The 11,456-nt window shown below is 41.9% G+C and overlaps 1 protein-coding gene across 1 annotated transcript in view; it reads left to right on the plus strand.

Moving 5' to 3' along the window:
* The first annotated feature begins 2,379 nt into the window (after window positions 1–2,379).
* The window catches only part of LAMB4 (laminin subunit beta 4), a 40,406-nt gene continuing 31,329 nt past the window's right edge, over window positions 2,380–11,456 (plus strand). The window contains exons 1-8 of the mRNA XM_025894632.2: window positions 2,380–2,413; window positions 3,636–3,793; window positions 6,687–6,822; window positions 8,085–8,158; window positions 8,807–8,995; window positions 9,158–9,221; window positions 9,760–9,974; window positions 10,815–10,935. Coding sequence (XP_025750417.1) covers window positions 2,380–2,413; window positions 3,636–3,793; window positions 6,687–6,822; window positions 8,085–8,158; window positions 8,807–8,995; window positions 9,158–9,221; window positions 9,760–9,974; window positions 10,815–10,935 — 991 coding nt within the window. The remainder of the gene's footprint in view (window positions 2,414–3,635; window positions 3,794–6,686; window positions 6,823–8,084; window positions 8,159–8,806; window positions 8,996–9,157; window positions 9,222–9,759; window positions 9,975–10,814; window positions 10,936–11,456) is intronic.

The following is an 11,456-nucleotide window of genomic DNA, read 5'->3' on the forward strand; positions in this document are numbered from 1 at the left end:
ACACATATAGAAAACCTTCTGTTTAAGGATGTGATGATACTTACAAGCAGTCGGAGGAGAACCAATAACAAATATATCACAACCAAAAATGTGTATCAAGACAACTTGCCATTCTGGAAACTGGAATCACAGTGCCACAGGTTTCAACAAAGACACCAAAAAACAGTGGCCAGTTCCATGCATGAGTTGGTGAACACTGTTTTGGAGCTCCTTCATCACCGCATTTCCCACAACTGTGCTGTGCCCCACACATCACCCTGCACTGTGCTTGCTGCCAGGGACATTTACAGGCAAAGCTTGTGCTGAAATGCAAAGTTGTAGCTCATGTTGCCATGTTGTCTTTACCTTTAAATTGAGAAAACCGTAGTGCTCACAGCAATTATCCAGAGCTTGAACTAATTCAAAGTTGTTCCGATACGTCCACATGAGTGTGATGACACCTGTCTGGTGGGCATGTTTACAGTCACCTCAGAACCCCAAATCAGCCCTGCCAGACGATTCACACCCCTATTGCAAGAGATCATCCTTTCTAGCCCATGTTCAGATACCACAGTGCCACTAGACTTCTGATGTTGAGTAGATGTAAAGACTTCGATGTTTGGTTTCAAACCAGACTAACTGAACATATGTTTAATTAAACAACAGATAAAGGGTTGTGTGCCAGCACTTTAGGAATCCCAGCCTTCTGTTTTCAATTGCATGAACTTTTTCTGCCATGAACTTAACCTGTCACAATTGTCTTTCAGTGAACATATTTGCTGATGCCAGAAGCAGAAAGAGTTCACAAATCAAGCTTTTGACAGGTTGCAGGCTGGGTCTCATTCTCACCTACACCTTGGTGCCTCGGGGGACGCGCTGTCTCCTCCAGCTGAAGTGCACTGGTTTGCCTTTGCTTGCTTCCCTCAGTCAATTGTGCTCATTTCCAGCCGCAACACTTGGCTGCCTGGAACCCAGGTAAGATCTTTTAATTTTCCTGCTAAGCATGGAACTAAAGTATGTTGGGGTTTTGCTGGTCCTTGTTTCTCTGTTAAAGGGAGTCATGTTTAAAGAGTATCATCGGTATTGAATGTCACAGTGTTAGGGTAGGAATTGGGATATGTACCTGCCAAGATCACTCTTACCGTGGATACCTATATTTCACTACAGTGCTGTCGCAGTGGTTGCAGCTTAAATTGTCTCTGAGTCTGCCCATTATTCTGACAGAGTATAAAATTTAAAGTCCAACACAGCAGTTTGCTCAATTTTGCCTCAGACAGTGGATCTGTGGCCAGCTCTCTGTGTAGCCAGGGAGCCAGTCACAGCTGCATGGATGCTCACCAGCATCATCTTCCTGTCACATGCCAGGCTCTCTGCAGTTTTGGCAGTGAGAGTAGCTGAAGCAGAATGAAAACCTGGCAACCCTTGATAGCTTTCCCTACCTGTGGTTGCTGAACTACTCATCTAGGTATGGCTGTTGTGTTGTGTGCTGTATAGAGCTGTGTGAACCAAGCCCACACAGAGCCAGTAACAACTGAAATGCTTTGACTGCCCTTGCTTATGTTCTGCCTGCTCTGGGGGGATATTTCATCTTAGTTCAGAGGAACAAGAACTGAACTGGGAAGTGGCACTTTGCTCGTACAGGGATGCCCCAGCAGCCAGAGCTGCTTCAGGGTACACTGGTGCCTACAGATGGAGAAAGAGGTGGAAGGTGCAAAGACGGGGGTAGGTTTGGTTTGGGAGTTCTACTTGGTGGCAGGATGCTGAGTTGTCTTTTATACCCATGGCTGCCTTTGTTTTTCCAACAGAGGTTTTGTGTTGACAAGTCTCACTTTCCTCCAGGTAGGTAGGAAGAGGAACGGTGCCACAAGGCCACAATGAACCTCCCTTGGGTTCATGCTGAGGTTCCCCTGTACGAGTCTTTTGCATTGATGCTGAAATTACCTGGTTTTCTTCACCACACTTTAAGATGTGGTTATATCTTGTCTCTGACAAAATTCATAGCACCTGACATCAGGCATTTCTCAGTAGCATCTTCATTAGGACCTCTGTCTTTGTTTCAAGTTAATGAAAAGAAACAAGAACTTTCAGAGAAAGAGTTAGATCTCTGCAAACAGCCCTGCTGAATCTAGTTAGGATTAAGTTGCTTGTATTTGAGTGCTACAGTATTTTAGGTGATAGCATTCTGGTTTTATTTTACACTAAGTGTACAGATCTTTTTCTAGAACTAAATCAAAGCCAGGGTTTTCTTTTAGTCTCTATATTTTTATTATGGCTCTATCACTTTAATAAGGTACCCCTCTGGGTACCCCATGTGCAAAAGGTGCCCTAGTGAGGCAGAGCACCAAGTTACCCACCAGTTCTTCTCTTGCAGTGGTGCCAGTTTGAGTTCCACTGGGAGGCATGAGGCTGGGGCTGGCCATCCTGTTACACCTCAGTAAGTACAGATGCTACAGTTACTCAGGCCAACTTTAAAATATTATCACGTGACTTACATATCTCCAAGATTTTGTTAGAGTGCTTCTTTTAAGAAGACACTATTGAGAAACATGACAGTGAGTCCTTATTCCCCACTCTCCTACCTAGGACCCACGAGTGATATGAAACCTTTAAGTACAAAGAAGTTACATGTTGTAATTGAATCTAAATCAGGGCCCAAGAGGTGCAATCAATATCAGCTAATTAATAATGAGTGTGGATCTGTATAAATAAAGAGAGAAGGCTAACCAAACATAGGCATTGCTTTACACCTAAAGAGTCAAGCCTCTGTCATAATCTAACTATAGCCTGAGCCATAGACTGGAATCTGGCTGCAAAATGCTGTATTTTTTACTGTTGTAATTGCATTACCATTTCTGGTGTTCTGTGGGATCTTCTTGTATCAATTTTGTTTTTTTTTTTTAACTGCACCTTTTATAACAAGTTGAGCCAAGTAAAGCTGAAAGATAAAGCCTCCAAGGTACCCATTCCTGTTCTGGGTTTCAGGACAGAACTTGTTTAAAAGGACAAGCCCTGTAAGGGAAGTCTTAATATAATGGGGAAAATATTTGAAGTTGTTTCAGGCAAAATAAATGAAAAACTCCTGCAATTATTTAGAGAATTCAGAATTACTCTGTTTAATTATTAAGGACCATACCATGGGGTCTGAACAGAGAGTTCTGACACTAGACAAGGGATTTGTTGCAAATTAACAGAAAATCTGAGGACCCCTGATGTCAATATTGGTCTCAGGTCCACCATTATCACTTGGAAATCAACACAAATCAGCAGAATTAATCCCAATCTGTCTCTGCTCACAGAGTCAATTGAAATGCTTGTGATTCTGCTGTAGGAATGCTGTCAATGGGCATACCAGTGTAGGAAGCATAATAAATTACTGCTTATGGCAGATTGGCATTTTTACTGAAAAATAATGTGCTGAAAATCTAAGTTTTACCATGGATTTTGCAATATGCTAGCTATATTTTTTTATTATTATTTTGTAGAAGGCGCGTTCATTACCAAAGTTCTTCAAAAAAGGTATTACTAAGGACAGAAGGAGTTCAGGCAAAGGATAATTTAGTTTTCTGCTGGTGTTGAGATTTAAATGATTTTGTCTGGAGAATACTGCTGAGTACATGAAGCAATTTAATCTCTCTTTGATCTTCTTTTGTGCTCAGTGTTGATAAGACCCCAGAATACACAGCATGACTGTGATGCCGGGTCCTGCTACCCAGCCCTTGGGAACCTCCTCTGGGGTCGCAGCAAGCAGCTGACAGCCTCATCAACCTGTGGGATGAACAGCCCTCAGAAGTACTGTATTGTGGGCTACCTAGAGGTTGGTTTGCTCCTTCTTTTTTAATAAACTGAACTCTGCTTACCAACAGTATTCTCATCTGTTCAGGGAATTTGCCCAGAGTAGGAAGTTTCTGTGGGAGTTGTCTGAATAATCATCAGACAGTGTGACATAAGTCTGGTGGAAGGCTGTGCCTTACTGTAGCACATATGGAGAGTTTGGCAGCAAACAGCCTCCAGGGTGATGTGTAGCTTCTCAAGGGGGAGAAACATCCCTGAGACACACAAGGATTGAGCACAGGGATTTCTGAAGGAGCTTTGCACTGCAAGCTCCTCTTCCTGCTCACGCCTCAGAAGTGAAGACTATGGTTTGTGTGTGTGTGAGTGCAGGAGCAGTAGAGTCCCACAGGCAGGCACTCCCTTGGTGGACCTTCACTGAAGGACATGTCCATACAGTGTTGAAACCTGAGGCAGCCTGTTCAGAGATTCACACCATGTCCTCTCATGTCCTTTGATCTGAAATGAGACCAGTGTTGCTGAAAGCAGAAAGCTATCTCTGAAAAGGGAAGACCTAATGCTGTAGTCCAGTCTTTGGCCATATAGGTGGGTTGGCAGATTGAAAATGTGGCTCATCAGAGGGATCCCTCTCACTCTGGCCACAGTGATGAGGGGGACCAGTGAGCATATGGGAGCTATGCCAGGAAGGAATGGGAATTCCTCTGTTGCACATCCTGGAGGACTTGGCCTCACTGAACTAATAAATTGTCACAAATAGAAATATTTTCACTAAATAAGAGCTTAGGCTGAAGAGGAAGTTAAAATACAATTTCATTTATGAGCAATTGAAAATAGTTACATTTTATGACCTTCTGGCTAAATGGTGTGACACATTTGCAGAGTAAGGTACAGAGATGGCACCAGGCACTGCTCCAAGTTGCATGTTGGAACCACAGTTTTCTGCAAAGCGTAAATACCTCTTTCCTTTGCTGAAATAACCTGAACCATCTTTCTGGCCCTTAAGCTGGATGACTGCCTTTTATTCTTGCTTTTTAGGAGGAGATCAAAGAGCGATAAAAAATTAATATTTTCGCTTGCCTGTACTTACCCTTTGAATTATGTAAATACAGACTCATGAAAAGGAGCAGCTGTTCTGCAATAATCCCTGTGATTTAATGCTGCTTCAACATATCTTGACCCCTGGTGGCTGTCTCTTGAAGAGGGTGAAAACTACAAATCTGCTTTGCAGAGCTCGAAAGAGAGAGACTTATACTCTGGCAATGTGTTCTGTTCCATCAGCTCGCCTTAAATGTGTGTGTCACCAATAGTGTTTCAGTCCCACTTGACTCAATTCTCTTTCTCACCAGCACATTTTGAGTGCTTTGCTGGAGGCAGGCCAGGAACTTTGCATCATTCATCTTGTAAAGCCAAGTTCTTCCTCCCTCAGTTCCTCTTTTGATGACCTGTGTCAGGCATCATGACAAGAGCAAACCTTACTTGTGAAAGTGAGTGTTAGTCAACATGGCAAGCTACCAAGATCCAGGAGTCAGTTGGGATGTCTTATTGAAAATTCCTATGGAAAAAAAAAGAATTCAACTGCTTTGTGTTTGAAAAGAAGCACTGGAAATCATTGTCAGTCTTTAATATGTGATTTTATTTCTAAATTAGGTTAAGTGGTTTTTAGCTCTATGATTGAATATATTACCTACACATCTTTTTAAAGGAAAAAAAAGGGGACAGCACTGAGGAGAGTATAAAGCCAGCACTTCAGAGGCAAATGGGATCTGCCAGACATGACTTGTATGGACATACACATGCTTGTCCTTTCGAGCAGATTTTTATGGAGCAACCTTAAACACAAGTTGACCAAATATCATATTGTATGCATTTATGTAAATCAGAGAGTGAATGCAGTCCTACCAAGTGCTTTCTTACCAGAGCTTTGTGAAATGAGACGACAGAGTATTTTTTGTATTTCTCTCTTGTCTTCTAAACTGTATATTCATACACTTGTCAAGGGTGGTATAGAATGACTGAATATAATACATATTTATCATAATGTTTAAAACACATGAATTATACCATATCTGTTAATCTATGGCTATTAATTTCTTTAAATGTGAATAACTCCCAGGTGATTTCATAATACAAAGATGTATAAACCATTCCCAATGCTTCTCTGTGGATCTTGAGTGTGCCAAGTGGGATGCCTCTCTATCCATCCCCTTCTGGGTCATTTCCAGCCCAGCTCTTACCACTGATTTCCACTTTCTGTTTTCAGGAGCATCCCTGCCAGCGTCCCACCCACGGGCACTGAACCCATGCCTCCTCCTTCAGCTCCCTCTGGGGTGCTGTGTCATCCACTCTTCTTCCTGCCACCGTCCCTGCAAGCCAGGCACACACCTTGGGCATCACCTTCTGCTTTGGCTTATCCTTGAGCCATTTCACTCAGGTTCTGCCCAAATCTCATGGAGTGGCACATCCAGCCACTTCATCTTCTGCTTGTAACATTTTCAAACAAGACCCTTTTATCCTATTGAAAGCCTAATTTTCCTCCTTTGCATTGTTTTTAAACTTCTGCAGTTTTCCTATGCCTACAAAATACACTTACAGTGGTCAGGGTGGTGGTGTCAACCCAGGCCAGCTACTTACTTTGTACCTGCTCTTACTGAGATCCCTTCTCCACAACTGAAAAAGTGTAATTTTTATAGAATACCTGTGGCAGACCAAGACCAACACTTACTATGTACATGCTTCATGCATATGATGATTTTCTTGGGCTTATCCCTTATATATGAAAGCCTGAGTGATTAAAAGTACAGGCACCCAAAGCAACATAACAGGTGCCAGTCTTGCAATTGCATAAATATGTGTACATCCACTTGATTTTTAGTGAAGAGACAAAATTAATATTTTATTCTGCTCATTTTGTTTTCTAGGCTGAACAGAAGTGCTTTCTCTGTGATTCCAGATACCCATATAATCCCTATACCCAGCGCAACAGTCACATGATTGAAAATGTTATCACAACGTTTGAGCCTGATAGGAAAAAGAAGTGGTGGCAGTCAGAAAATGGTAAGTTTCTTTGAGAAAATATTGCTTCAAAATGTTGATATGAGATTATGCCATTGGCACTCACCATATTGCCTTTATGAAGAGATGAAACAACAGCACATCTGTTCTTTGATTCAGTAATGCTGAGTGATTTGAACCCAGTATATCAGAAAGCCCATTTTTCTATGGACAAGTTTTAAGCACAGTATCTCCAAGAGATGGCCAGAGGACCAGTGACAATGCATGATTATACATGGAGACCATGTATTTTCCACAGGGTGTCTGGTGTCTGCCTTTCAGGGAAATGTGATTTATGGCAAAAGATGTGTTTGCCTACAGATGTGATGTCATGTAATGACAGTGTGTAAAACACAATTACCCATTTAAAAACAAATAGTGTAAAGCACTATGCTAGGAGGAATAACATTTACTCTATCTTATTTGACATACAGTGAATATGTAAAAAACATTTGACTGGTTGGAAATTAAGGCATAGAAAAAGTAAGGTAATATGTTACCTTTGTTTTGAGTATCCAGCCTTGTTTTTTCATAGAGTTTAGCAAGAATCTGTCACTAGCTTTGGACATCACTGCCAATAAATCTGTGGGCCAGCTGTGAGAAGAGCTTTCCTTGTTCTCCCAATCTTTCTTCTGGGGTGAGGTCTCATGCACAGTCTGGTCAGCAGGAGCCCTGGGATGCTGCATGCAGATGTGAACAGTGGGGGTACTGGCTGAACTCCTGCAACTCTCTGCAGAGAATGCATGAATTGTTGAGGTTTTTTTCTATACTTGTTGCAATTTTGGAAGATGTCTGGTGTAGTAGTTCTGCTCATGATAAATTTCAGGTCTGGCAGTATAGGAGGGTTTAACAGTTCTGTTTAGCATGAAGAAAACCCCATAGTTTTATTGAGTTTCTCTTTTTTTTCCTTAGAAATAAGTAAATTATTTGAATGGATTTTAAAAAATAAACCTAACTGGACACAGGAACACATAAACCCAGAACCATCACCATCATTTACTATTCAAATTATCTGAACAGGACCTTTAACCAGGTCCTACAGTCTCAGTGACCTGCAGCACTGCCAGTGACAGTGTCAGGAAGGCAGAAAATCATATTGCCCTGGGGAGAGCAATCCAGCCACGCACTGGGTTTGTGCACAGGTGATGCCCTAAAGAGTCTAGCTGCTGTGCTGGAAAAGGCATCTTTAAATTCCCCATGGGAAAACTGTCTCAGCTACCCCTTCAATGTACGCATTGTGATCTTCATTTTCATTCTCTTTTCAGGCATTGACCACGTCAGCATTAGACTGGACCTAGAAACTTTATTCCAGTTCAGCCATCTTATCCTGACCTTTAAGGTACATCTTTAACCAGAGATTTTATGTAACGTTAAACACTAATTACTTAGCCAGAGGAATAAATTGCTTAGAGAGGCAGTGAAAGCTCCATCTTTAGAGGGTTGTAAGAACAGGTTAGATAAACACCTGTCAAGTATGGTTAAATTATAGTTGATCCTGCCTTAGGGGAGGAGGATAGGCTGAATAGCTTCCTATTCATGTGCCTTCTGGTCCTATTTTCTATAAATTTGAGAATTAAAGCGGAAAAATAAATTGCAAAATTAGACCCTAAAAATTTAGGACATATCTGAACTGCAGTTGCTCTTTCAATTTAGTTCAGCCTTCTCATGCATAACCATTATGGCACAGATGGCTACAATTTTTTATTTTTTTTTTTACAAAATTTCTACATCGTTATGGTAAACTTCCTTACTTAGAAAGTGGTCTTGTATCTGTATGGAAGGTTACCCTTCCCTTCTGCTAGAGAGAGGTTCTAATGAATAATCTGGCTTTTTCAGAAAATCATGTAACCAGCACGGTAGCCCTGTAATGAGCTACAAGATCCCAAACACAGAATTTTAGCATCCCCCAAAGAGGAATATCAGTATAACAACCCCTGAGATGTTTTATCAATGCCTGCTTAAGGAATTCTTGAAATGTTTCTTGCAGACATTTCGGCCCGCAGCAATGCTAGTTGAGCGCTCTACCGATTTTGGTCAGTCCTGGAAAGTGTTTAGATATTTTGCACATGATTGTGCAGCTTCTTTTCCCAACATCTCTTCCGGTCCAGCAAAAAGTATGGGAGACATCATTTGCGATTCAAGATATTCAGACATCGAGCCCTCAACTGAAGGCGAGGTATTGCCAGGTGGCTGTGTTTGTATGAGTTCAGATCATATGTAGCTCTGTTACTGCAGCTGAAGGTCTCTTGTCTGTATGTGGTAAAGGGAAGGGCCTGTCATTTGATCCCTTAGGTGGGTGCTCATCCCATCTCTACAGCTGTATCAATTTGTTTTGCAGGTTGTTTTAAAAGCTTTGGATCCCAGCTTTGACATAGAAAATCCATATGTGCCCTATATCCAAGGTATGGACACTACAGGTTTTCTCCAGAGATATTTTCCTGGTGTTGTTTGTTTTGTGCACTGAAAAGATCAACAGCTCAGGTAGTGTAAAGTCAATGACGTTGAAAATTAAGTACCTAAAGATCTTACAGTGACTTGTATTAATAAATAAAATGGGGCCAGTCCTGTTCTCTAACCCTGAGGGCAAATGGCAGAGCTCTGCAAAATTCATCCATGTAGCTAAACTGTCTTTCCTTTTGGGATCAGGCCCAATCCACGCTGCTTTTTGGGAGCAATCCCAGAGGTGCACATGAACCCATGAAGCCAGTGGCTGGGAAAATGCAGAGCCATACCAAGGAGGGTGCTAATGCTTACACAGCCGTGTGCCAGGAGTGGTCCTTGCCCTGGCACTGTACACGTTAGTGGTCTTGGCCAATATTGGATCATTTCCATTATTTCTTCACTATGGGAGAATTCTTGGATGACTGATCCAAGCTGCAGATTTCATGCTGTTCATTTTAGAGTGAACTTGGGCTCTTGATCTCTCTTCTTTCCTTCCAGAGCTCATTACATTGACAAACCTGAGGATCAATTTTACTAAACTCCACACCCTTGGGGATGCTCTGCTTGGAAGAAGACACAGTGATCCCCTTGAGAAGTACTACTATGCCATCTATGAGATGGTTGTGCAGGGCAGCTGCTTTTGCAATGGCCATGCCAGCCAGTGTGATTCCATGCAGAATCTGCGGGGAGATGTTTTCCATCAGTCTGGGATGGTGCGTCATTAATGCTGCCTACAAAAAGGGCGGTCCCTACCTGGTATTTTATGAGAAGGAAGAGATGGAGGGAGGGAGAGGAAGATCTCTGATAATCTTTGGACTGACCATTTGCAACTGCAAGTTGTTAAATGTTTCAATGCAGATTCTTCCTTCAAAGCCCTGGTTTGGAATGCACAGAGGGTGTCTCTTTGTTGACACTAGGGTGGTGTTTAAAAGCAACTGGGACAAGACATGTTGATAATAGCAGCCAAATACCAGAGCTGTAATGGTGCAAACGTAATGCAGTAAGTAGCCTATGGTGTGTGCAGACTTGAATGGCCATTTGTTGGGTGCATTCCACTCTCCAGCTGGGCTTGGGGGCTCTGCAGCAGGAGAGAAGGCATTGGCACAAAGAATAGCTGATAATACAAAGCTAATCCATGAAAAATGGATTATTAAAAACTCCAGGAACATGATTTCAAATTCTTTCCCTCCAGGAACAAGAGTTTTTTCTCCTGGAAAATATGTGTCTCAATATTAAGACATGTAGGCAAAGAGAGAGAGAGAGAATCTAAAAGGTTAAAGTCTCCCTCGATATCTCTATAAGTATTTTTTTCTAAATGTTGCTCAGTGGCTTTAAAACTATTTGGTTAAAATTTGCAGGGATTCTCCAGACCTTTTACTCAAATAATTAAGAATTATGTCAGCTGAGGGAGCCAAAGAGCTTTGAATTTTCCTGATCTTACTGGCATACCTCAAACAGATCCTCTCCTCTCCTCTCCTGTCCTCTCCTCTCCTCTTCTCTCCTCTCCTCTCCTCTCGTCATCTCATCTCCAAGCTCTTCTCACCACGTTACAGGTCCAAGGGAGATGTATCTGCCACCATAACACTGAAGGTTTGTCTTGTGAAAGATGTAAAGATTTCTACAATGATGCTCCCTGGAGGCCAGCTGAAAGGACAGAAGATAATGCTTGCAAACGTAACTCAAACATGATATTTTCCTTTTTAATAGTTGGAGGTGGCTGTAGCACAATCACAGTCCAATGCATAATGGGAAGGCTAGGTTCCTGGGAGGGAGACTTTTCCATGCCTCATCCAGAAAAACAGATAGACACCACATAGGTACTGTGTTACCTTACGAGAAGTAGAGCTGTTTCATATTCTTATTTTTCATACAGAGAAAAAAACAATAAAGAGAGGAAAAAGCACCTAATGCAAAAAAGATCATCCACTGACTTGCAGTGTCTTTCATGTGAGTGAAAGAATTTAGACAAGGCTAAATTATTTATATTCACAATAATGAGTAAAGTGGGATGTACAAGAATCATCATCATCATGGCTGGGCTTCGCGAACGAAGATTTGGGAAGGGCTCTACCCACATTTGTTGCAGGCATGTTGGTGGCTAAAAAGGCCAATACAAGACAGGCATGTCTGGTTGCAAAAGGCACAGCAGAAAGACTCCTTAGGTGGTATATTCTGCAAGGCACGATTCTTTCTGC

This window comes from Manacus vitellinus, unplaced genomic scaffold (assembly GCF_001715985.3).
Source record: "Manacus vitellinus isolate BGI_N305 unplaced genomic scaffold, ASM171598v3 scaffold_13_pilon, whole genome shotgun sequence".
Classification (NCBI taxonomy): domain Eukaryota; kingdom Metazoa; phylum Chordata; class Aves; order Passeriformes; family Pipridae; genus Manacus; species Manacus vitellinus.